This window comes from Notamacropus eugenii, chromosome 1 (assembly GCF_028372415.1).
Source record: "Notamacropus eugenii isolate mMacEug1 chromosome 1, mMacEug1.pri_v2, whole genome shotgun sequence".
NCBI classification, from domain to species: domain Eukaryota; kingdom Metazoa; phylum Chordata; class Mammalia; order Diprotodontia; family Macropodidae; genus Notamacropus; species Notamacropus eugenii.
This window is the reverse complement of record NC_092872.1, coordinates 345,184,327-345,210,994: the sequence shown is the minus strand read 5'-3', so window position 1 is coordinate 345,210,994 and position 26,668 is coordinate 345,184,327. Positions and strand designations below refer to the sequence as shown.

The window sequence follows — 26,668 nt, the reverse complement described above, 5'->3', positions numbered from 1 at the left end:
CTTTGACTGAATCTGAACAAATCCCCTCAATAAAAGGATTTGTTCTGTAATACTTGAACTCAATAAAAAGACTGCACCCAAGGACCTAAATGTCCATATGTGGCTTTGAGGCCAGAGGTTCCCCACTCCTGGGTTAGTCTTACACTTGATCTTCCCTGTTGGGTTTTTGAACTTTTCAAGGGATTTTTTCATTTAGCTGGTCTGGGAGGCTACTGTATTTCTTAAGAGTTGTGAATCTGAATCACTAGAAAGATGATGGTACAGTAGATAGGTATAGGGAAGTTAGGAAGTGGCATGGGTTTTGGGGAAAGATAATCTGTTCTCTTTTGGACATGCTGAGTTTGATTTCTTACAGCATATCCAGTGACATGGACTGGACATACAAATTTATAGATCTGGAAAATCATCTACACAGAAGTGATTATCCCATGGCTGCTGATGAGGATGGCATGAGAGGGAGAGTGGAGAGAGGTAGAAGGTAGAAGGGGATGGAGAGAAAGAGGAAAGTAGGGATGGAGAGAAAAGGATGCTGGACAGAACTTTGGAGTATACCCATGATTAGGGAGCAGGATATGGGTGATGATCCAGTAACATCTATGATTGTCAGTTGTAAGTTTTTTTTTAAACTATGACAGTCAAAGTTCATTCAGCAAAGATTTATTATATTCCTTCTCTCTACAAAACACTGTGTTAAGGACAGAGAAAGAAATTAAACAGTGTATCATCCGTAGGGAGATAAAAATGGTATCTATAGTATGCCATATTAAAGTATATTAGAGTTACAAAACAAATTGCTACATGCTATCCAAGTAGGATCTTTATAGACTGAGTAGATCAGGGAAAGTTTCATGGAAAAGGTAATATTTGAGTTATATTTTAAGGAATAAATAAGAATTCAGCCGGAGATAATGTGGAAGGAAGGCATTCTAGCCATAGAGAACAGCATAAGCAAAGGGAGAGAGGTGGGAGTGTGTGTTTGGGAGACAGAGAATAATCTGACTAAGGCATCAGTAGAGTGGTAAAGTACCAGATGGTACAGGGCTTTAAATTCCAGGCAGAGAACTTTGAATTTTACTCAAATGGCAGTAGGGAATCATGGAACATTTTTAAGTAGAAGAGTGATACATAAAAAAGATTATCCTGTGGCAGAATGTATTTTGATGAATATGATATGTATTTCTTGGAGAAGTTAGATTTTAGCCATGCTGTGCACTAATTGATGCTAGCTAGAACTATTATGGATCAATAAAGCACCAGAATTTTTTGTTTTACAAGAGATTATTCTGTTCATGTATGTGAAGGTCAGATTAAAGTAAAGTTAGGCATACTAGTTAGGCCACTATTATAGTCCCAGCAAATGGCAATGAGGGTCAGTAGTAGAATGGTTGCAGTGGGATTAGAGAGGGAAGAATATGAGAGGTTGCTAAGGCCCAATCTGTAAGACTTGGTACCTGATGGAGGTGAGGGAAATGTGGTGCCTAGGTTTCAAAAGATGGGAGAATTGTGGTGTCTTACACAGAAATAGGGTCAGAAGTAGAAGTAGACTTAGGGACAGAGATAATAAACTCAGTTTGAGACTCTGTGTTTGAAGTGCCTCTGGTAAATCTGGGTGGAGATGTATTGTAGGCATTTGGAGATGTGAGTCAAAATCCCAAAAGGAGAGACTAGATTGGAAGATTATACATTTGGTGAATCCTCTGCATTAGAGTAATAATTTGTTGAAGCTGTGGAAATGAAGGAGCTTGCCGAGAGTGCAGAGGGAGAAGAGAAGAATGATGAGGACAGACTTAGGGATATTTAACCTGAGATCTCCAGACTCTCCTTGTGACATATTTCAGAGGGCCCAGGAACTTAAATGGGAAAACATTTTTATTTCAGTGTAGTTTGCTTCCTTTGTATTCTTTATGTTTTATGCATTTATGCATTTAAAAAGCATTATGAGAAGGGGCCCACTGTTTCACGAGACTATCAAAGGGCTCTGTGAAACAAAAAGGTTGGAAACACCCTTATTAAAGAGTTATGAAAAACTAGAGAAGGAGAATAAGAAATGAAGAAAGAAAAGAAGGAAGGAAAGAAACAAGCATTTATATGCCTGCTATGTGGCTGGCACTGTGCTCAATGCTTTACAAGTATTTTCTCATTTAATTTTCACACTCTGGAAGATAGGTACTATTACAGGTGAGGAAACTAAGGGAGACAACAGTTAAGTAACTTGTCCAGAGTCACACGGTTACTGTGCATGTAAGGCTATATTTGAACTTAGGTCTTCCATCTACTGGCCCAGGGCTCTATCTGCTTTGCCACTTAACTGCCTCTGAGTTGAAAACCAGGGGAGTATCCAGTAGGGAGGGGTTGTTAATAATGACAAATGCTGCAGGATGGTCAAAAAGGAATGAGAACTGAAAACTGACCATTAAACTTAGTGGTTAGGACAGGAGTTCTTAACTTGGATTTCAGTATAATTCATTTCCTTTATAATCCTATGTATTTTAAACATTTAAAAACATTATTCTGAGAAAAGGTTCATAGGTTTCAACACACTGTCAAAAGAACCCATGACACAAAAAAAAGTTAAGAATCTCTGGCTTAGGATATAATGAATAAACTTTGAGAGAACAGTTGCAGTAGAGAAGTAATGGAAACAAAAGCCAGAAAACAAGAGGGTCCATTTAGGGAAGAAGAAGAGGGAATTGAAGTGATTGTGATATTAAGATAAAGGATATCAATAAAATGTATTTTAAAAATTAAAACAATTAGAATCCTAACTAAAGTTAACTACTCTTCCTGGCCTATAAACATTAACCCATAACACAAATGAAAGAACTTCTATCCTTTCAAAAGTACTTTTCCTTAATATATTATGTAGTATTAACCTAAAATCAGGAGCCAGTATTACATGTAATGGGGATAAATTAAATCCTTTCCAGTAAGATTAAGGGTAAGCAAGAATGCCCATTATCACCACTACTTTTTCATAAAGTACTAAAGAAAAACAATTATTGCTTTTTGCAGATGGATGATGTGATGGTTTATGTAGAGAACCTTAAAGAGCCAACTAAAGATCAATTGAAACAACTTCATCAATCAAAGTTGCCTGATATAATATAAAGCCATGTAAATCATAAGTATTTCTCTGTATTACCAACAAAACCCAGCAGGAAGAGAGATAGAGAAATTTCATTTAAAATAACTAAGGCTGTATAACTACTTGTATAATTACCAAAACACATGCGGGACCTACATGGATATACCATAAAAGAATCTTCAAGGAAATACAGATTCTGAATAATTGGAGAATATTCATGATTCATGGGTTGGCTGAGCCAATATGACAGTACTATTCAGTGTATTCATTTAGTGCCATTCCAATCAAACTACCAGAGATTTACTTTTTAGAGCTAGAAGAGAAACAGTCATGAAGCAAAAAGTCAATCTCAATGGAAATAATGAAAATTAAAAAATGGGCCAGAAGGGGACCCAGCAGTGCCAGTTCTCACACTGTCCTGCAAAGCAGCAATTATCAGATGATTTGCTACTGAGACAGCTTAGATACACAACAAAGGGTCCTAGTTTTTGCTAAAGCCAAAGACCTGATCTGTTCCAGTAAGCACTTTCTTGTTGTCATTGACAACACTGACATTGACAAAACCTCCTCTGGAAACACTCTCGCTTTGGTTTCAAACCTCACATCCGGGATCTCTTATTTCTAAGATGTTCTTCTCTTGCCTTTTCATGAGTCCTTCCTGACCTCTGAGGTGAATGTTCATTCAGAATATTCTGTTTTTGCCACCTGTAGATGCAGGCTCGCTTGACAGTATGATTCCTAACTCTTCAAGGATCACCTTTCTGTAAATAACTCCCAAATCCATTTCTTCAGCTCTGCCATTCAGCACTACCCATAGATTGTCCCACCAGTACCTGACATTCAACATATCTTTTTCAAAAATGTACCTTGCTTTGCTTCTCTTAACTTGGTTTTATTTATTAATGGCACCACCACTTGCAGTACCATGTGTTCAAGATAACTTTGGAGTTATGTTAGCAGGTCCTTTCCATTCTGCCTTTGCAGTGTATTATCTGATCTATCCTTTCTCTTCCTGCTGTTTCCAGCACATAACCCATCTGCAGAATTGCTTTACTTCCAGAGACTTCCTGCCTCCAAACCATTGTTGGCTCCACTGCCAGACATTATCTTCTGCATATAGAAATCAGAGATATGGTCTTGTCATTAAATTACTCAAACTCTAAAGTGGTTCCTTTTTGCCTAAAATACCTTTTCCTGGTATTCAAGGTGCTCTCTAATCAGATGCCTCCCTACTTTGAAGCTTTATTTCACGCTTTTCTCTTTTACCTGTTCTTCAACCCAGCCAAACTGGAATATGTCATTCCCCACCTGACCTGAATTTACTGTCTCCTCCTCTTTGCTCACACTTTGCTCCACCATTCTGTCATTTGTAACTAATTCTTGCTTAGTTTCTGAATTCCAAGCTATCCTTTAAAGCCTAGCTTAAATGCTACCTTTCTAAAAGCTTTCCATAAAGCTCCATTGTCTGTAATGACCTTTATTCTCTGTCACATAGCTTTTTGATGCACTCACCATTTCTTTTGTTGTGTTCTAATTATTTCGGTAGGTATCTCTTCCAGATTCTCAGATCTAAAAGAGCAGGGAACCTGTTTTAGCTAAACTTTGTATCTTCCCTAGTTCCTTGCATATGGTAGTTAATTAATCCAGTTCACTTGCAAGTCTTTACTTGCATCACTTTCCTGATGTTATAGTCCTCTTCCAGAACAAAGAACAAACAAATTAATGTTTGTTGAAGAGCTGATCCCTTGGCATATTTATAATCTTTCATTTTTTTTTAAGTTCAATTATTGAAGAAAATATTGAAAATAAAGTATTTTGAGGGCTGTTTCTTGAAAATAATCGTGTAAGGTACATATGACACCAACCCATTTCCCCCATAAACTTAAAAATATTATGTTGTTTTAACATTATAAGTAAAATATCTTTACATCTTTTCAAAGGAAATGATTGAAAATTATGTTCACTGGAATGAAGATATTGGAGAATGGCAGTTAGTAAGTATACCTTCAGGCATTAATCTTAAAATGCTTTAGAATAATTTGTTAGTCTTTTGTTTGCTAAATAATACTTTTCTTTTTATTCAAGAAATGTGTTGCCTACACAGGAAATAATATGAGGAAGCAGACTCCAGTGCCTGATAAAAAGGAGAAAGACGTAAGAGAGTTTTGTTACTTTTGCTGCTACTTCTTTTGCTTTAAGAATGTGGTTTATTATGTTATTCAGACAACCCTTTGGCCAAACTGCCTTTCACCTGGGGATGGAGGCCTTTTGATAAAAGCATTGTTTGAAGGGATATTGTAGTGGTTGTGTAGGGGGGCGTAATTGGGGGGATTGAATGGGACTCAGTGACTCAACTGTATTCCTCTTATCTCTACTTGTAGCTGGAAGATCATGGAACTGTTTTGGAATCTAAAATATATCTATACTTTTTTTTTCATTGCTGCTTTGGTTGTAGGCCAACAGGGACAGAGGGAAGGATTTGTTATATCTCTTTATTTCTAGGGAAATATGTAGCACAACAGGGCTTTTTCATTTTTTACTCTCCTAGCACTTGGTGATCACTCTTTATTCACTAGGCTTTGGATAAAAATGTCAAATTGCTTGTGTAGCAGACATCTATTTAAATTGCATTTTTAATGACTTTTATAGAGTTTGATATTTTAATCAAAAGAGTACATTTGTTAGAATGGCATTAAAAGTGTTCCATGTTTGTTTCTTTTGCTTAGCCCTTTGAAGTGGACCTTTCCCATGTGTATTTAGCTTATACTGAGGAAAGCCTGAGACAGTCTTTGATGAAATTAGAGAGACCACGCACTTCAAAGGGGAAATCAAGGCCCAAAACTGGAAGAAGGTAAAAATATTATTAAATCTTATGAAACTTGGTCTTGAGATATTCTAAGAGACAAATTTTATTTTTATTTCTGTTAATACAATCAAGATCTTGGCTGAAACTTTAAGGATCTCATTTGAAAATTAGTTTCTTTAAGAAATATTGCATTGATTTTTCTAACCATAGCTATACTTTCAAAAGTGTATCTGATCAAAGGACAAAGGGCAAAATTTTAAGGAAGACTCATATGTCTTCAAATTTTTGTAGTCCTCTTGGGTTATCTATTACTTAGTCTCACTTGCAAACACCACAAAAATCTGCTCTGTCTTAGTCTCAAAATCTCTTGAGTCATGAGAATAACTAGTCACTAATCTCTTCTGGTGAGATGCCTCTTTTTCTAGATAAGTTATTCAGGAGAAGTATTTCCTAAGAGACCATCATGAAAGCTTTCATCTAATAGACTTCTTTCCATTTTCTCTCAGCTTAGAGAAATGTCCTTATCCATGTCTATGTATTTCTCCTTGAAGTTTTCAGCTACATTTATGTCAGATTGAGGTTGTATTAACACCCACATCATCCATCAACCAACTGGTGTAAAGATAGCTTATCAAGAAAAAGTCAGGGCCCATGAGTTAAGCTTTTTTTCTCCAACCTCATGTCCAGAATGATCCTACATTTTGTTTTTTAACATCCTGTGGTAAAACTAGCAGCCCAGGAAGTGAAAGCTTGATTTTTCAATATTTTGAAAGATAGATATGATTGTGTTGTATCTTTTTTAACGCTTTCATTTCTTGAAAATTGAACTTAATACAAAGCTAGTTATGTATACATATTGAAGAAGTGCTAAGTTGTACATATCTTAGATTTAACCTTACTGGATCTTGAAGGAATAGAGAAGTACTTTTTATTCTAGAGCCCTCCTTTCCCCTCCTTTCCCTACTTCCTACCTCTGCTGAGAACTCAGCTTAGTAGAAGTAGTGATTTTAAAGATTATCTGTTACAGAGTATGAAATATATTTCACATTTTGGAAATGCTTGCATTTTGGCCTATTGAGAAAACATTCATTTTTTTCTTCTTGTTTTTCCCTCCACAACAGAAAGCGTTCTGCGAAGCCTGAGACTGTAATTGATTCTTTGCTTCAGTAAACCTTGACAAATCTGAAACCACAATAAAATTAGCATATGTTCCAATGGTTGGCCTAGCTGGTTAGTTTACCTGAGAATGTTGAGGATCTTTGTGTAATTTGATAATGCCAGGGTGATAAAATAATGCCTTACTCTGGAGTAAGAATTGGAAATGATCTTTTGTCCAAATACTGTTATGCTGTATATGTTATATTAACATAACATGTTCAAACAGTATAACTAGTAGTTGATAAATTGTCGTAATGTGCACTACTACTATTTGTTTTGTGCAGGAAAATTTGAAAGACCATATTGCAGAGTGACGGTGTTAGATGTGTATTTAAAGTCATGAGCTATTTACCCAATACCTTCATAGAGAGAAACTGAATTTTAAGACATGAAAATGCTAAATGTCATGTCACGCCTTGCACATAGAGACTGGCAGCTTCAAGTATCCTGTGTTGTACTGTTGTGTTTGAATGTGATAGCTTTCATCTCTGATACGGCTCTTTCTGAACACTAAATCTCCTTCTTTCACTATTTAAATATTTGCTCATTGCAATGGTAGTATTTGCTGTAGTTAATGTATGAAATGAAGCAGCTCATCTAAAGAAAACAAAACACACATCTTTATCATGTCAACAAATAATGTACACTGACAATGTACTCCTCCTTCCTTTCCAACCTTCCTGTACCTCCTTTGTCTTATTGCACATGTAAATTCAAGTGAAACATACATTTTTGTTGGGGCTAATAAAGGTAGAAAAGCCTGTGGATTTATATTTTCAGTGAATTGTCATTAATTTAAGGATGCCACATTTTTCACAAGTAGCCAGTTAGAGAAATTATAGGAGAGCAAGTAAGTTACTAATTTAAATGGCATTGTATTGCCTATGCTGAGATCACATTTGATGTATGGGTAGATGAATTGATATTTTGACTGCATCTGAGTCTTTATTTGATTTTAATTACTCTTTATGTTTTGTCTATAAGAAGAATTCTCATTTTTCAGAAAACCCTACACACTTAATGAATAAGCCAACTTAACAGAAATTAGCCATTGACAAAAGATGTCTATTGAGAGCTTTGCAGATCACTTGGTGTTGGAATAAGTGTAAGAAACTAAACAAAAATACTCACCTGGAAGATGTTTAGAGGAGAATGACTTCCTTCTCAAGCCCATTCTTCAAGCTGGAGACCTTCATTTCTCTTCTTCAGACTTCCTGTGCTTCGAAAATGTGGAGCATACATCTTTACCTCTTCTCACATGGTCGTTTGAGTGAGGCCATCTCCCTATTTAAAACTGGTTGTTTTTTAGTTAAGATTAAAAAAATATACAAAGTAGTTTATTAGAAACTCATTCATCTAGTGGTTGGTCTGCTACTTACAAAACTGATACTTTTTTTGAACATTATACTTCTACTAACCACTAGCATTTTAGTTTTTTGTGTGAATTTTTAGACTTAAAAAAGTATTATTAGCTAGTGCTAAACCACCATGATTTCCAATGTCTTAAATCTTCAAAAATTTATTATTTATTAACTTTACATGATTTCAGTAAGCATTTCAGATGTTCATTTATGATTTTTTTAAACTAACTAAAATGGTGAAAAAGTGGTGAGTTATCTCCAAGAAGAAAGAGCACTGAGGTCCTCGAGTGTGATGAGTATAATCAGTGTTCCCTTTGTAATATATGAGAGGTTTTAAAAATCTGTAACACTTCCTCTTGTAGGATATATGGTTAAAATACTGTGAAGACTTTAGTGAATTTGTGTCCTGAGAAACAGTGTCAGCAAAATTCCTTAGAAGTTGACATGTTTGTCAGAGACCTATCAGGCACTGGAGACCAAGTGGCACTGAGGAGAGGACCGTAGATCTGGAGTCAGAGGATGTCGGTTCAAAGCTAGGTCTGGGACTGATCCACCTTTGTGACCTTGAACAAGGTGTTTATAACCTCTCTGAGCCTCAGTTTTCTTATCCATAAAATGAGGGTGTTGAATTAAATGGCCCCTGGGGTCCCTTCAATCTCTAAATTTAAGCTCCTGTGAACTCTGGGCGTCATTTCTGCAGAGAAATCTTTCTTGTCCAATGGAACCTTAATTTGTATTTTTTTCCTTTTAAGAATACGTTCTTTTTCAGTCTTTAACTCAATAAAAAGTAGTTTGCTGCAATAAAGGAAGTGTCTGATTATAATAGTATAATAGTATAATAGTTTGCATTTATAAAGTTCTTTAAAAGTTCTCAAAGGACTTTATGTACATTTTTATTTGTTCCTCAATAACTGTTTGATGTAGGGAGTATTCGTATTATTATCCCCATTTTACTGATGAGAAATTTGAGACTCAGAGAGGTAGGCAGTATTTTGCCTGATGGCACACACAGCCAGGATTTGAATTCAAGGCTTCCTGACTCACAATATAGCATTCTTTTCATTGCACTAGAGCATAGAATTACTCCTCATGTCTTTTTTCCCCTCCAAAGTACAACTCAAATCCATAAAAGCAAAACTGTTATATATTTTTAGTGACTAAGAAAAATTAAAGTGTTTATGCTAGAGCTTTTGTGTTAAGATGAGCATTATATTTTTAGCTTCATGAGACATTGACATTAGATTTGTTGACCAGGCAGATTTGAAACAAGGGAGGTACTGAATTTTGGGTCGTTCAATAGTTACAATGTAGTTTACAGAGCTGTTATGCTAACATGAAATAAATTCATAAGGCTCACTACGTTTAAAAATCCACAGGCTGAGTTTGTAGTGACTTCAGTGATAATTTCATGAAAGTGCACAACACATAAACATTCTTAAAATGAGTGGATTTATCCACTATATAGAGAAGTTTGGTCTCAAATATAAATAATGAAGTTCTCAAGTACTCTGTTCTCCCTTTGATTTAAAAAGTAATAAGAATTATTTATTTAAAGTAGCATTGATAGAGGTGGAGATTATTAGTTTATAGTTTGTGATTTCATAACCTTTTTTAGGCTAGTAAAATATAGTGGCATTTTCCATACCATACATAATTCTCCATTGAATTAAATGCTAGTTAACTATTAAAACTCTTCTTAATATGCTCACAGGATGTTGTATATTTTTCTCATGATCATAGTTAGTTGGCATGTCTGCCAACCTTCTGGGTGGGTAGATGGAGGGATAGGGATTTTTTTTTTATTTCTCTGATAAAAACACTTTGATTTTTGAAAATTGGGTTCAATTAAAGTCCTGTTAGCCTTGAATGTTTTGCTTTTTCTATGATCCAGTTTACCTATGACACTTATTTTAGTTTCAATATTGGTTAGGCCTTATCTTTTTTCTTTTGCTTTATAATCTGTTTTTAATAATTCCTTTTTTCCCTGAAATCATATCTTAGAGAATCTCCCCCTCTTCCCTCCAAGGATGGGCTAAAGAAAGATCTGTTTTCTCATTAGAACTTACTGGTGTTTGGTCAAGTTTTAATGTATGTTAATACTTTAATGTTATTTAATTATTCCTGATTCTCAAATGCTAGAAAAGACATCTCCCTTAGTGCCTTTGATGAATTTACACTGTAGTCTAAACATATAAACTTTTAGCAACAATGCTGTTTTTGAGCCCTAAATAAACGTTGTACAGTTAACTTTATTTGTATTATTTCATTAATTTTGAAAGTAATATTTGTTTAATTTTTATGTAAAAATTTTATTTATGTTGTAAATACCAGTATTGTATGTATACATGCAGCATGTTCATCCTGATGAATAAAAATTTAAGGTTAATACAGGTCTGATCCTTCTCAATTCCATTTATGCATATTTTTCCGAGCTTGGGTATTTGTTAGGTATTAGATATTCTTTATGTTTAGTGTATCAGTTTATTGGGGAATGAAATAAGCATTTATATGGTACCTGCTCTTTTCTAGTTGTTGTGCTAATAAGTACTTTATAAATATTTCATTTGAGTCTCACAACTACTCTGCAAGATTTTACAATGGAAGAAACTGAGGCAAGTAGAGGTTAAATGATTGGCTCACGTTCACAGAGTTTCTCAGGTTGGATTTTAACTCAGGACTTCCTGACTCCACACCCAGTGCTGTGCCACCTAGCTAGTCCTAGAGGAGTAGTGGTCTTGGAAAGAGGCCTGAATCATTTTAAATCCAGAAGTTCTCACTAGTTGTTGAACTTCAAAAAAAAATTTGTTCAGAAAATTATACTTTCTAAATATATATTATATTCACAGCTCTGTCATAAACAGTATTTTGAGAGGATTTTTCTTCAAGATTGTTAGCTTTTCATTCAGATTCTAATATCCCATAATATAGCTTATACCCAGAATTGTTTCATCTTTGGAGAAATCATTGTGCTCACAGTGATTAGTAAAGTAATTTTAGGGCCCAGATTAGCCTAAGCATTTAATGGACATGGTGTCTTTCTGTAGGTCAAACTTTTCAGATGGGCCTACTTAAAATATTTGTCAGTTTCACCAACATTCCCCTAGTCTTCTATGTTCAAAGTCTTGTTTTTGATTCCTCACTCCTAACATTTTTCACATCTAACTAACTACTAAGCCTTGACATATTTGATTGACATATTTCACTTTCATTTTATTCCATCTTAGTATCATAGGCTTTCTAACAAACTTTTCCATCTCTGTATTCTTTTTCCTCATATCCCCCCATTCCATCCTTCACACTGTAGTTTTAGATGTGGTCATCTCATGCTGAACAAAATGCTCGAATAGTTCCCTGTTCACTGAATAAACTCCAAACTCCTTTCCCCGGGCACACTATGTACGCTTCAGACTCCTCTCTTTTCCAAACATACCCTGCCTTGTTGCCTGGGTATGCTGTTCCGTATGCTTGGAACACTCTCCCCCCTCTTTTCAGTTGAATTCCTCAATAGCTAACCTCATCCATAAAGGATTTCCCTGATTCTTCATTGATCTTTACTATTGAGTACTTCATGTAATAACTTTGTTTTGCACCTCTGTGATGTACTCATCATGTATTATTTTGTATCATAGTTATTTGTATATATGGTCATTTCTCTACCGACTACAAATTCATGCAAACATCTGTACTTTGTATGTCTCCTGGAGCTTTAGCACAGTGCTGTACTCTGTTTGGTTACTTAACAAATGTTTATTGAATTTAATTTGAAAAATTGAAGAGTAACAAAATAAGTTAAATGACTACTTTTACAGAATTCACTGAAATTAGTGAGTTCATCTTATTTTTGAAAATCCTTGCTAAAAAAAACAAAACACAACTTTAGACTACTAAAACTTTTAGGAGTGGTGTGTAGGCAAAGGGCTACGCTAAGAACCATTTACAGGGGTCTTCATGCTTACTATCATAAGTGAAATTTCATTTAGGCCTAGAACCTGGTAACACAAAGAACTGCTTTAATTCATACAAGACAATAAGTGAGCTGTGATTTATAATTATAAAAAAAATAGCACATTGAGATCAGGGTCTAAACCTAAAACTTTTTTTTAAGAGTTTTTTATACTGACACTATATATTTCTATAACTCACACTAACTTTTCATACTAACACATTTGGTAAAAATTATTTGAACTTCTGACTGTTAAGTTGTTCCATTCTCAAAGGCAGACATTCAGTCCTGCTTTGGAAGCTAAATAAATGAATGTGTGGGAAAATGAATCTGAAAAGTCTCCTTCAAAAAAAGCTAGTTTCCTCTTAGCATCTGCTGGGCTTCCTGTGACCCAATCTTCATTTCTTTTATCAATGTTATCTGAACATCATATCGTCATACTCAAAACATGTATGACTTTGAATTTCTTTAATAAAGATCAGTTACTCCCACTTTTGGAGGATGGAAAAATTTTACTCTTTAATTGGAGACAACTTGCATTTATGTAGAAAGGCGCTTAACTGGGACTTTACAACTAATAAAATGTTTATCAAAGTTGATAAAAATCTTAGCAAGAGGATATTGCCTAACCGAAAAATAGAAGCTGTATTACAGAGTAGTCATGGGGACTCTGCTTTCTATTCCATTGCAAGTAAGTGAGGGTTGAGCCTGTAATGATTCGCCTCATACCCAGTTGTGTGTACTGCAGTTGCATCCTTTTTACTATCAGCAAAAGTTGATTTGTGGTGGTTAGTACAACTGTAGCTGTGAGGTTGAAAATATTGCAATGAATCAGAAGTTGATTACTTTCCTCTGAACCTCTATAGTACTTAGAGTTGATGCCATAACAAGCTAGCGCCTCATTACATTGCCATCTCCCCAACAAAACCATAAACTTCCTGAAGTCAAATACCAGTGGCTTAATATATTTCTCCCTTGCTGAATATGTGGTAGGTGTTCAGCATATTTTTGTTTACCGAAATTCTGGGACAGTAGTTTGACTCTCCCAGAAAGCTGAGACAAAAAGACGTGCTTCTAAGAAAGAACAAAGGAGGTGAGCTCAAAAAGGTGGATAAAGCATTTCCATTCATCCTTAGGTTCATTTGAGTGGGGAAATGAAATTCTCTTTGCTTGTTTAGATTTAAGTTCAGTGGATCCATAGTATTGCTTTGGTGACATCTTCTCTGATTTAAACTTTTCCGTCAATTTGCCTTCTAAAACTTTTCTAAATGGGATGATTTCTCAAATGAGATTGAGTACTTTGTGATCTTTAAAGCACTAGACAGGCTTCAGGTGTTTTTATCACGTTGTTATTCTATTTTCCTTCCTTTTCTATGCCTCACCCCTATTGCCTATTTCCTTCCAGGTACTGAGCACCCCACTCCCTGGTAAATATGAACTCCCACTGAAGGTGGCCCAGAGCCCCACTCCTCTCTAGTCCTTGCGTTCACTATCCCTTTCCCAGCAGTCATTCATTGGGGACATTTACATGTTGTACCCAACTAGACTATATGCTCCTTGAGGGCAGGACCTTTTTTTTGCCTTGGGGGAGCAGTGCTTAATAAATGCTTGTTGACTGATATGGCCATCCACACAGACTACAATCCTGGTAAGATGGTGAGCCTTGCTATTGTTCCCTAAGGTCCACTGTGCCTTAACATCTGCTCTGATGCTTTGCATTTTAGACCCCTTGGCGTTGCCACCTGGCCCATTACACTAAGGACTCCTGGCCTTTGTCATATTCCATACTACTGCCCCCTGAGGGCCACTGGGCTTGTCCATCTGTCCTTCAGTTGAACCCTCCCATATGTATGGTCTCTGACATCAGTGTCAGTTCCTTTGGAGGAATAGCTGCCACACTTCTTTTATATCTTCACTGTGCAGTACTTGGCATGTAGTAAACACTTAATAACTTTCCCATTTTATTCAGTTATTTTTGCCCTAATGATCCTCTCCTCCCACTCACCATGTCTTAACTGGGTAAAGTCCTACTGATTTTTTAAAGCAGGGGTTCTTCTTTTATACTGTGGATGCTGTTGGCAGTCAGGTGAAGCCTATGAAAACCTCAGAATAATGTTTTTTATGTTTGTTTTTTGAGAGGCAATTGGAGTTTAGTGACCTGTCCAAGGTCACATAGTATCTGAGTATCGGATCTGAACTCAGGTTCTCCTGACTCTAGGGCTGGTGTAATGTTTCTAAATGTATAAAGTAAAATACTGAAGAGTAAATTGAAAACCAGTTCTGTTGAAATAGTTATAAAAATATTTTTTAAAAACAAGTTCATAGACTCTAGTTAAAAAAATACAACACTGATTTAATAGCAGCTGAAAAGCCACCTCCTTCAAGTTTTCCCTGGTTCCTTCCCTCCCTACCCATCTTCCCTTGAGCCACCATAATATTTTTCAACTCTTAAAGCATTATGTTTTGCCTTTATACTGTGGTTTCTCACTGTAAATTTCTTGAGGTTAGGGACTTATTCTTATCTTTTTATCTCAATACCTTGCACATAGCCTGTAAATTAAATTTGCTTACTTAAAGAACTTATTGGTGTGGATATTCCCTCCACTAGTGTAAATTGCAGCCCTCCCACACCTCATCCTGTAAGATTCTTGTTTGTATCTTCTGCTAAATCTGACAGTCACAAGCTCTACTGATAGGGGTAGGAGACCCCACGATAATGAACAGTGGAGACCCCAGGCTGCTGCAGTACCTGGATGAACTACTTTGTTCCTAGCTAACCATATCATCTGTTATGGCTATTTGTAATACAAGTCTTACCATTCCCCAGTAGAATATGAAGTCCACTCAGCACCAAACTTTGTATCTCCCTCAATGCCCTAGTGTTCTGCAGCCCCCAGCTAAGTGGCACAATGGTTACAGTGGGGTCTGAAGTCAGAAAGACCGAAGTTAAAATCTGTCCTCAGATACTGGCTGTGTGGCCTTGGGTAAGTCACTTAAATCTGGTTGCCTCAATTTCATCAACTGTGAAAAAGGGATAATAAGAGCACCCACCTCCTAAGACAGTTGTAAGGATCAAGTGAGATAATATCTGTAAAGTGCTGAGCAGGGTGCCTGGCACATAGCTTAATAAATTAATAAATGCTTATTTGTTTCCTTCCTTCTCATACTGATTCTTAAATGGGTGACAGAGGAAGAATTAGAAGAAAAAAACACTTTCATGTGAACTTTCTTATTTTGGCCTTCAGAAGGATGACTTTCTCAATTCCTGGTTGCATAATCACTTGCCAGACTGATCTTTTGTGGTTAAAGGGTTAGTTTCAGGTTTGTTTGTTTTTTTTTAATTTTTCCCCTTCCCCTAATTTTTGGAAGGCTAATGATTGCTCTTTTTAAAAAATACTATGATTTTGTCACACTGGTGGCACTTCACTTAAAGTTACACGTAAGTGTGTTGCGGGTGTTACAAACTAGTTTTGAATTGGACCTTGTGACTATAAGAGTATGTGGAATAGGAAAACATTTGCCTGTGTTACTCAAGATGAAAAGAGAGTCCTGATATTAGACCTAATTTTTTTCTTATGAAAGTGCACTTAAACAGTTTCTAATGACTTGGCATCCCTTGAATTCATTGATGTCAGGCCTTTCTCTCAGATTCATTCCTACATCACTCTTTGATGGTTACGCTATATTGTAAACAATTTCCTAATTTCGTCTGTTTTGTTTCCTCAACTAAGTTTTGACCTCCTTAAAGGCAGGGACTGTCGTATGCATTTTTTGGGGTCCATTATAGTGCCTAAACCAATCCTAGGGTTATAATAGGACACCAGTCATTACTTGCTGAATTATTTTTCAAAGAAATGGAAACCATTGACTCCATTTGCCAAATAAAAATAACTAATATTGATGAAAATAAAATATCAATCTTAATATATACTTTAATGATGCATTATAAATATATAAATATATTTAAAATATATAACTATTAGAAACTTATAAATTAATATTTATTCTCTAAAACTGCTTTTTGAAAATATCTTCTGATTGACGGTTTTTAGTTTGCTCAGGAAATCTTGCAATTTAATAATCTTGGTTTCATTCACAGGACATTTGGTCTGTAAAGGGAAACATTATACATCAGCTTATGTCATTATTCTATTCTTGCCAATATCTGTTTACTTGGGAACAAATCTATTTTCAGCCCCTGCCTCTTGGACCCCCATAGCATCTCCCTTAAAGCTACAAGTAGCTGTGTTCCAGGTTATTACAAATTCGTTTTAATCGGGCCTTACGTCTCTACTAATGGAATGGCAGGAGACCATTTGTGTTTCATAGCAGCAATTTTGTCTGCTGAAAATAACTCATATTTACATCAGACATATAAAACAATTGATTGACTGTAATTTAACGGTATACCCTATCTAACAATGGCAGATAAAATCACATATACGGGACATTTTTGAAGGGCAACTTTGAAACCCTCTGCCACATGCTCATATATACTTCACAATTAGTTCCATTAATATTCCAATAAATATGCTCTTGAGAATGTGGGTGACATCTCGTTATCCTATAAAAGCTTGAAGGAAAAATTTATGGATGGTAGGTAGAAGCTGTGGAATAACATTAACATAAGAATTATAACACATTTTAGAGCAAAAGGGATCCTCAGAGGTCATCTGTCCCTTGTCCCCTAATTTTGCACATGAGGAAAATAACTTGTCTATAATAAGGAAATGACTTGCCTAAGGTCACAGTAACATGGAAGTTATTTAGATGGTCCCTCTAAAAGGAGTGACTGATTTCTCAGACGACAGATAAAGGCGGGCGCAGAAGGGCATGTAGCCATCACTGACCTGATTCACTAAGTACATTAGGTTCCTAAGCATGTTGTTTATCTTAGGGAGTGTGCAGCTGCTGGAGACCTGTTGGAGCACAGTGACAGCTCTGCATAGTGTTTCAAAGTCATTCATTGTCTAGAAAGAGAAACAGTCGTCACAGAAGCCCATACGCGCTGTCTCACTCCTCTAGTTCTGTCTCTGTCTTTCTGTCTTTTTCTCCCTCCCTCCCTTCCTCCCCCTTTCTTGTTCCCCTCCCTCTCTCTAGGAGGGATTTGTATTCAGACAACATTTCGTATTTCTCTAAGGAAGACAAGTGGAGAACGAAAGTTTGCTTATCTAAACATCAAGTATGTTTTGACTGCCTAAAGTCTCCACCTCTTACATATACACAGAGGAGTGTCCAAAGTTTTTAGGATAAAAATAAGGTTAAAGGATTATATATGCTAAATGAAAAAAAGTGCTTTAAGGGGGAACTTTTAAAGATCATTTCCTTTAAATATTGTTAGATTTGTTACCCCAAGGATACATATACCATGTTAGTAGAGTGAGGTGAAGATCTATTAGTCAAAGAGTACTTTGATCTTTAGCTCTGCAAATCTAGAATCCTCTGTTTATGTAATTAGCTGGCAGGAGCAGACATGAAGCCTCATAACTTCACCATCACCATGGCATTAAAGAATATCATTTCAAATGACGTTAAGGAAAACCGCTTAAGTATAGACTAGACAGTGTCGAATATAACTACCCATAGGGTCCAACATTACTCATATATCCTGATATTTTGATTAAACCTGGGCACCTGCAATCTCATTTCAGAGCCAGAATAATTCAAATCTGTATTTGGTGATTTTCTTCTTAAGCCTCCCTTAGCACTGCTGTTCTGTCAGTGCTGTCAACGCTAGCTCAAGAAATGGAAATCCTCTGAGTTGTAAAAAGTAGTTTTCTGATGGACTGTGAATCCCCTTGAAAGGATGTATGTATTAGTTACATTTGGTGACAAATAGCACTCCATGTTGAATGAGATGACCTCCAAGGTTATCTACTGCAACCTTGCACTTGAACAAGCATCCTTGCTGAGTTGTCATCCAAGGGAGAACCCCTAAAGCAAAACATTCCTCTTTTGAATAGCTCTACTTGTTAGGCAGTTTTTCCATATCTCAAACCTAAATTCATCTTTTCACAAATTTAGTCACAGCTTTCTAATTTGCTTATTTCAGTTCTTTTGAATTCCAGGGAAGGCTATGACTTCTTGGTCCTCAAGTCAAGTCAGTAAACAATTATTTCATATCGACTATGTGTCAGGCATGGTGCTAGATACTGGAGATACAAAAAAAGGCAAAATAGACAGTCCTTGCTCTCCAGCAGTTCATAATCTGATTCGGGAGACAACAAGCAAAAAATATGTACAAATAAGTTACATACCAGCTAAATAGGTATGGACAGAGGGAAGGCACTGGAATGAAGAGGGATTGGGAAAGGCTTCTAGTAGAAAGTGGGATTTTATCGAGGAATTACCAGACCATGATCATCTCCCCCACTGGTAACCTAGACTGCACCAGGGTTCGTGGGCTCTGATAAATTAGCTTTTGCCATGTTTTATTAGAATGTTGGACTTTGTGTCACTTCTTGGCTCCTTCTGTCTCAGGCTACCTCAGGTACCCTAGTACTTGAATGTGAGCTCCTTGAGAGGACGGTCTTGCTCGTGTGTTTTTGTATCCCCAGTACTTAGCACAGTGCCTGGCATGCAGTAAACCATTTACTAAATGTTCGGTCTACCCATTTCTCTACCTATTTATCTATCATAATTTTATGGATTGAACAAACCCCAGAAGGTCCTATTGAATGAACTATTGTGCCTTACAAATCACCACTTTCCATAAAAATCAGATATCTGTAGCTCACCAAGATTATGTCAATACGTACTTACCATGACCAGCTGAGAGCATGATGATTCCACAGGCGACAACTTTGGAGTACTGGAATTCTTGACACACACAAACACACACATGGAAATCCATTACACTGGGTTTTTAAAAGATATTCCTTAGGAATATTAAAAAAACCCACTTTGTCCTACAAATACTGTCTATCTTGAATACAACTGGAGGTATTTTGTTTTCTTTGAAAAATACTTTTTGTTTCATAAGTTAATCCAATTTTTAAAAAGAAAAATGAGACAAGGGTGAAGGAAAGAATCCACTGGAATTCTTTTAGAAGATGGCCAACAGCTTAGGGGCTCTTCAAGAAAGCTATCTCTTATCTGGCTATCCCAGACAATGAGGGCAGTGCACTGAGATTCAAGGGTGGGGTTATGAGTTACAGATACTGTGTCTGGAGACCCAGTCAATTCTCAATAAATTCTTATCTCATAGATAGTTAGAAGAGAAGTGATGGAGCGGTGGTGTCAAATTCAAATAAAAACGGGCCATCAAATCATACAGAAGGAGCCCCATGTTAACTTAGAAAACCACATATCAACATTCCACTTCATCGTATTTGTTTTGTTGTCATTAAATGGTTCCCAATTAGATTTTGATCTGATTTGAGCAGCATGGGAAGCTTGGTGGACTGCATGTGGCCCCCAAGCAGCATGCTTGACACCTCTGCAATAGAAGGTTATATAGGACCACTCTAACATCTGATAACATCTATGAGACTTAAAATGACAAGTAATTTACAGTTGCTTCACTGACACATTTTTTTTTGAATATTTACTGTATGCCAGGCCTTATTTCTGGAAAAGAGAAGAATGTAAAATTAAATATGAGGCAAAGTTGTTACTCTCAAAGGGCTTCTCTTTTAGTGGGAGAAATGAGAGGCACAAATGATCACCATACTGGAAAGTATCAGTTCTATAAGTTAAGTATGTACTTAAGATCCACAAGGAGTTCACCATCGCATTGGAATGGAAGTATGCTGAGCACGTAAAAGGGGTTCTAAGCGAAGTGAGCTCGAACACAATAGTCACTATTTTGCTACTTGTAACCTTTGACTTCAAAAAGATGCTAACTTGAGCTCACTGTTTACAGTGGTGTGGTATGAAGGCTGGCTGTGTTCAAGTCCTTCCTTGGACACATGTGGCCAAGGACAAGTTGCTTAACTGTGCAGTGCCTCAAATTATTAAGTTATAGGCTTAATGGTCTCTCAAACTATTAAGTTATAGACAATTGCCTAATCCCTATTAGTAAAGAGTGTCTATACTCTTGACTGAAAGTTTTTACTCTTTACAGTGGACCAAATATACGCACACATATATTTTCTCCAGTTCTGGGCAATGCCCTAAATTTGCACTATGCAATTTATTTTTATTCCTTAGAAAATAATTCTAACAATCCAGCAGGGAGAGATTATAACTTCCTTTCTCAAATGGATATGTCCACTGTCTGCTACGCTTGAGTTACATATCCATAGTGACGGACAGTTTGTATGGTACCATCCTAAAACATTCTTCTGCCCTTAAGTGATGGTACCTGGTCCTTCAAATTTGCTTCTCTACTTTTTTCCTGGTTTTCACCTCTTCGTTGAATATTTTTTTTTTCTGAGAACCCAAATAAAGTCTTGGTCTAATTTTTAAATCCCTATGAGAGTCCTCCACAGCTTATATCTACTGAGAATAATAGGGTAAGATGCTGTTCATTTTTCAAAGCATCATTACATATGTTCACAATAACCCTGTGTCATAGTAGGTTTGGTTTCATTTCTGCTTTAGAAATGAATAAATAAAGAGGGGTGGTGACTCACTAAAGGTCTCAGTTTAATGGCAGAATTTAGATTCAAACAATGTAGTTCTATTTCTAGTTCAGGTCACTTCCAATCATATCATGTTTTTAACCTTGTCATGTCAATGGAGCACAAATCGGAGATTCAGCATACAGTTTATATAAGTCTACTTCAGTGTCTCAGTATCACCATTTGGAGGCTACAGATAGGATGTTCTTGGCTTCAGTTAGGCAAGTTCTAGAATTTTGTTCCTAATCATTTTTGTGTGTGTTATTGAGAAAAAAGGACTTATAATGCAACTTTGAACTGCCAAAGCTGGGAGAGGGACCTGGTCTTAGCAAGTTTTTTCTTTCCTGCATAGTTCAATCACAGTTGAGATCTGATCAAGAGAAGCCCAATGGAAACAAAAGCTATGTAATCACTAGACACTGATATCATAAAACAAAACATTTTTCTTACAACAACCTTGCGAGGTAAGCAATACAATTACTATCTCCATTTTAGAGATGAGAAGAGTGGGTCTTGAGAAGTTGTGACTTGCCCCAAGGTCACATGCCTAGCAAAAGTCAGAACCAGAATTTGAACTCAAGCTATCTGACTCCAAATCAATATTCTTCCAAAGCACAAACATGAGTTATGGGAGACACACACACACACATATGTGTGTATATATACATATATAATTTGAAATATTGAATATGTACTTGAAGTATTGAATATATATTTTGAAAGCATTACACAGTAATTATATATTGAGTTGAATATATAATTTGAAATATTGAATAGATTCAATTTTCAAATAATACAGTCATATTTATGTAAATTTCAAACATACATACATACATACATACATACATATATATATAGTTACTGTGTAATGCTTTCAAATTAAAGCTGAAAAGAAAGTGTCAGCACTAGTGCTGTCTAATCAGGTAGTCCTGCCTCAGGGCTCTAAATGGTCTGGCCACCATTCAGGAACCCAAAGAAAACAAGTAGTTAAACAAGAAACGATGGTAAATTGTGACTTTTGGGCTTTCAGTCTTGGTCATGTTTCCATGAAAACAGGAACTGAAGAGCACAAAACTATTGATACGGCTGTAGTGTTTGTCAGAGAAAATTCACTATCAGCTGTTAAATCTGTGTCCTCCCACTACAGATGAAGGGGAATTAAGGAGACCACTTTGCACTGCTAGAACAATGGATTTTTTAAAGACTAATTTTTCTGTGAAGCTTTCAAAATGTTTTACCAAAACAGTTAAAACCCTAATTCTCTCAAACCAGCCTTGATATAAATGTGTTGTTAGATGACCAGAGAGGAAAGAGGAAAAGTGTCAGTAATATTTCTATTATTACAGACCATTGCATAGCTAAAGGAAAAGTTCTCTTAATCTGTAACATAATTATCTGTCTCTATTGGTAGAATTTTTTTCTTTGAAAAATTGGACAGATTGATAGAAACATCCCAAGTACATTCTATTTGTACTTTGAGCAGAATCTGAATTATGGTGGATTTCCTTAATTGTTCTCCAAAGTAATCTACGCAAAAAATAACAAAAGTTGTTTGTTGATAAAAATAAACATGTATATTCCTTTTTACTCGGTCACAATATCCACTTTTTCCATAGGCAGATTCCTCACAATTCATTTGCTGCCTATCTATACAAAGGATTCTTGGTAGGATACTCTAACTCCAATATCCAGTAGTCTTACCTTTGTATCCTCAAAGATGTCCGGCACTTCCATCTCAAAGCAGGGAAACTAGCAAAGCAGAGAAAGAAATTCATTGAATTACAGAGAGAAAACCATTGAATTATAGGAATACTCACTTATTCTTTAAAAAAAAAATTTTTTTTTTAACTATTCTGGCTAGGTGAAAGGAAGCAACATTTACTGCTTCAATTGCCAGAAGTATCCATTGTCTTCTCTAGGAGCTGTTGGATTTTTCTAAGTAATACCAGAATCATCAGTCTTCATTCAAACACCAATAAGAGATAATGCCCAGTAGTCATCGCCTAGGTACCTTTTTCACAATAAGAGAGTTTGCAGTGTGGATGATCTCTTTAACAGAGGTCTGGCAGATCCTTCTCTGTCCTTGGACAACATCACTGGTACATGTTAAGAGGCAGAACAAAGTTGGTATCAGTTGGAATGTGAGACCCATGCTCAGATCTCTATCAACTAAGTGGTAACAGTTGATCCTTAATTTACCAAGAGAAGCTAGCAGTGTGACTCTGCCCTGAGGTGTCTATATTTATAGATTCAAAATTGCTGAAAGGAAAGGAAAGAGGGTTATTTTGTAATTTAAAAATCATCGACATCTGATTATCCATCACTTCCAGGAGAGACAGTGCCTCATAGAAAAAGGTAAAATTTTCCTGTGAAATCAGACCAATAGGAAAATGAAACCTTTTAAAAATCAACAACAAAGTTCCAGTGTAGGAAATTGCACCATATTCTGCTCTATAGATTAATCTTTTTTCTCAGCTTGGGGTTGCTACCACCTTTTCACTTTGCATAGGAGGAGGAGGAGGCCACAGGTGTCCAAAATTTGTTTCAATGCAACTATGTAACCTCCTGAGATAAGCTATGTAGTAACAGCAGGAAAGTTTGACTGATACAACTTCTGGCATGCTTCTTTCTGCGGCTGCTGCCGGTGAGACTTCCATCTCATGCTTCAGAAAGATAAGAATTCACGGACTCTGATACCTACTTTGTCCCAGTTCCCAGGGAACTTTTTTCCTGGCATGGAATGGATCCTTCCTGGACCTCACCCTTAGAACTACCACTGATTTCAGGCATCAGCAATCTCAGGACTTTATCACTGGACACAGAAATGGAAGTCCTTCTCTGGAAAAAGAAACTTCTATAAAAGATCATTCATTCAGCCATTGTCCAGTTGACATCCAGATCAGATACTGGTCTCCTGGCTGTTCCACAAACGAGACACTCCGTCTCTTGACTCTGGACCAGGACTGGGATGTCTAGAGAAGTTGAATCACTTGCCTAAGGTCCTAACCATGTCCATGTACCAGCCATGTCTCTGATGCCTGGAATGCTTTCCCTCTTCTGCTGCCACTATTCACCTCCCTGGCCCAGCTAAAATCCCATCTCCTACAGGAAGCTTTCCCTCACTCCTCTTTGTTCCAGTGCTTTCCCTCTTTTAATTATTTCCTATTCCTGCATATAGCTTGTTTCGTATATACTTGTTTGTGTGTTGTTTCTTCCATTAAATTGTAAACTCCTTGAGGAGAGGGACTGTCTTTTGTATCTTTTGGTAATCCTGGCACTTAGTACAGTGCCTGGCACATAGTAGTTACACAATAAATGTTTATCGAATGAATGAATATCAACTGTATGCAGAACGACATTGTTCAGTTGTTCAGTAGTATCTGAATCTTCATGACCCTGTGGACTGTAGCACACATTGCACTACTGTCCATGTGGTTTTCTTGATAAAGTGGTTTTCCATTTCCTTCTCCAGTGGATTAAGGCAAGCAGAGGTTAAATGACTTGCCCATGGTCACATAGCTAGTAAGTGTCTGAGGCCAGATTTGAATCTAGGTTTTCCTGACTCCAAACCCAGAGCTCTAACCACTGAGCAACCTAACTGCTTCCTGTGCTATGCTAGGTGCCAAAGCATTGCTTAGCTAATACCTTTGTTCCGAAATATTACTAATATTTAATGTACAGAATACTTTTTCAGGTATTTGGGAAATGTTCCAGTCAGGCACTGGGTCTTTCAGATCAAATCATCTGAAACCCAGAGATGTTTCTAGTGTCAGACAGGTTTTCATTACTCATCAGCTTAGCTGAACTCATTTTTTTTTCATTGCAAAATTTTGAAGCTAGATTTCCTAATTTTCAGTATAGATCACTTGCCACTACATCACACCTAAGGAAGTGCAGACATGGATTTAAAACTTCTGTTTCTTTTCAAGACATTATTATAAAGACAGAAAAAAGTTTCTAGCATAATAACAATTTCTAACATTTATGTTACACTCTAAATTTTCCAGAGCACTTTACATACATTTTTATCTCATTTAATTTTTGCAGCATTCCTGCAAGATAGGGACACTTTGTATAATTTTCTTCAAGTTACAGATGAGGCAACTGAGGAACAGAAGTGTAAAGCCTTACTTGTGGTTCCACAGTGAGTGTCAGAAGCAGGGTTTGTACCCAGGTCTTGTCAGATTTCAAGACCAGTATTCTTTTTAATATAATATTCTGAATCTCAGGAATCTGAGTCCCTTTTTTCAGTCAATACAATTGAGGCTGCTAGTCTAGGGGAAAGAAAGCTGGAAGATGAGTGATTTTCTCCACCTAAAACAGGACAACAAGGAATAAAGTTCAACTACAGAACAAGAGGTTTGGGTTAGATAGCAGAAGGAAGCCAGTCATTACCAAGTCTGACGGAAAAGGGAACAGATTTATTTTTGAAATGATCTGAGTTCATTTATGACTACAGATAGCCATAGATTAGAGATTTCTTGTCATTCTTCCCAGGATCTGGCCTTTACATATAATTTTCTCAGCTTTACAGAAAGTTTATGACAGTCGCTCCCTAAATACAATCTCCTCCTTCACCCTTTTCCAGTCTCTATCTCTTTCTATCTCTCTGACTCTCTGTCTCTGTTTCTTTCTTAAAAGAGGGGAGGGTGTGAGTGTGTGTGTGTGTGTAAGTGCACACGTTTATATGTGTGCATTCACATGTTCACCCTCATGAATACATACACTCATGAAAGTGATATCTAGTCTTTAGGGGATCTCTGACAGCTTTTTTAGTGAGAGACCTACTAAAATAGAGTAGTTATAGTAGGAAATAGAAGAACCTGGGAATCAGTGTAACTAACAGGCAAACTCAGTAATTTTATAGATGAGGAAACTGAGTCTGAAAGGAGCGAAATTTTTTGACCTTAGGTAATTCCTTCCACCTCCCTAGAACTCAGTTTCTTCATCTGGAAAATGGGACATATTCTGTGTGACTAGGAAGCATATGGAATAGGAAATACAGTGCTGGACTTGGAAACAGGAGGACCTGAGTTCAAATCTCATCTTTGACACTAATGGCATGACTGAACAATAAATATAACTTCTCTGGACCTCAGTTTTCCTTATCTACAAAATAAGGGGACTGAACTAGATTGCATCCATAGGCCCTTTCAGCCGTAGATCTATGACCCTCTGATCATCTGACAGCCCTCTTCTAGTTCTGACATTTTGACATTCTGAGAACTGAGATATTCTTGCAGGCAAAGATTGGCCCCCAAAAGCCAGCAGAATAACTCCAAAGTATAGCTATCTTAAAAAGAATGATTCCCATGCTCTTCTTTCTTGGACCAAGATGAGATGTTTGAGCTTCTAAAGGTTAGTGCAATGAAAGCAGATTACTCCAATTTTTCCAACACGGAAGGGTAATATTCCAACGCTCACAGAAAGCTGACTGCTGAATTTTCAATGCAAGCCCTATAGAGAGTGCATTTCAGACATACCAGATCAGTAATTACCTTGCTTTGTTTGGATTTATTCTTTCTCAGTTCTTTGGTACTAAAATGAAGGAGCCTATTCTTGGGCCTTTGTAAATCAATGACAGGAGTGGTAATTTTAAAGTAGTGGTTTTAATATCATCTTCTCTTCCAGTGAGTAATATTGCCAGGTCTTATATAGCACTCCTTTGCAAAATAGACACAATCTCTCATTTGATCCTCACAACAACCCTGAGAGGCAAGGCAAGGATTTGAAATCCTATCTTATAGACAG

General features: G+C 36.6%; 2 protein-coding genes across 8 annotated transcripts in view; one reads left to right on the top strand and one right to left on the bottom strand.

The window, feature by feature from the left end:
- The window catches only part of KIF3A (kinesin family member 3A), a 61,073-nt gene extending 53,253 nt beyond the window's left edge, over nucleotides 1–7,820 (top strand). For all 7 annotated transcript variants that reach the window (XM_072630011.1, XM_072630010.1, XM_072630009.1 and 4 more), the window contains 4 exons: nucleotides 5,026–5,079; nucleotides 5,171–5,239; nucleotides 5,812–5,936; nucleotides 7,013–7,820. In XM_072630011.1, the coding sequence (XP_072486112.1) occupies nucleotides 5,026–5,079; nucleotides 5,171–5,239; nucleotides 5,812–5,936; nucleotides 7,013–7,061 (297 nt within the window). In that variant the 3' untranslated portion in view covers nucleotides 7,062–7,820. The remainder of the gene's footprint in view (nucleotides 1–5,025; nucleotides 5,080–5,170; nucleotides 5,240–5,811; nucleotides 5,937–7,012) is intronic.
- An 8,447-nt stretch (nucleotides 7,821–16,267) lies between these two features.
- Nucleotides 16,268–23,128, bottom strand: IL4 (interleukin 4). The gene is made up of 5 exons (XM_072641429.1): nucleotides 22,929–23,128; nucleotides 22,619–22,666; nucleotides 19,116–19,172; nucleotides 17,204–17,323; nucleotides 16,268–16,462 (listed from the first exon to the last, which is right to left on the bottom strand). The coding sequence occupies exons 1-5, from the start codon at nucleotides 23,067–23,069 to the stop codon at nucleotides 16,355–16,357; spliced, it is 474 nt and encodes a 157-aa protein (XP_072497530.1). The 5' UTR covers nucleotides 23,070–23,128; the 3' UTR covers nucleotides 16,268–16,354.
- Between the last annotated feature and the right edge of the window lie 3,540 nt (nucleotides 23,129–26,668).

What these genes read in the sequence shown, in the direction of transcription:
- IL4 (XM_072641429.1), bottom strand. Translation starts at nt 23,069, where the DNA reads ATGGGTCTCACATTCCAACTGATACCAACTTTGTTCTGCCTCTTAACA. An exon ending in ACTCTCTTATTGTGAAAAAG is followed by an intron (nt 22,667 to 22,928) that starts GTACCTAGGCGA and finishes CTGCTTTGCTAG; the next exon opens with TTTCCCTGCTTTGAGATGGA. An exon ending in CATGCTCTCAGCTGGTCATG is followed by an intron (nt 17,324 to 19,115) that starts GTAAGTACGTAT and finishes TTCTCTTTCTAG; the next exon opens with ACAATGAATGACTTTGAAAC.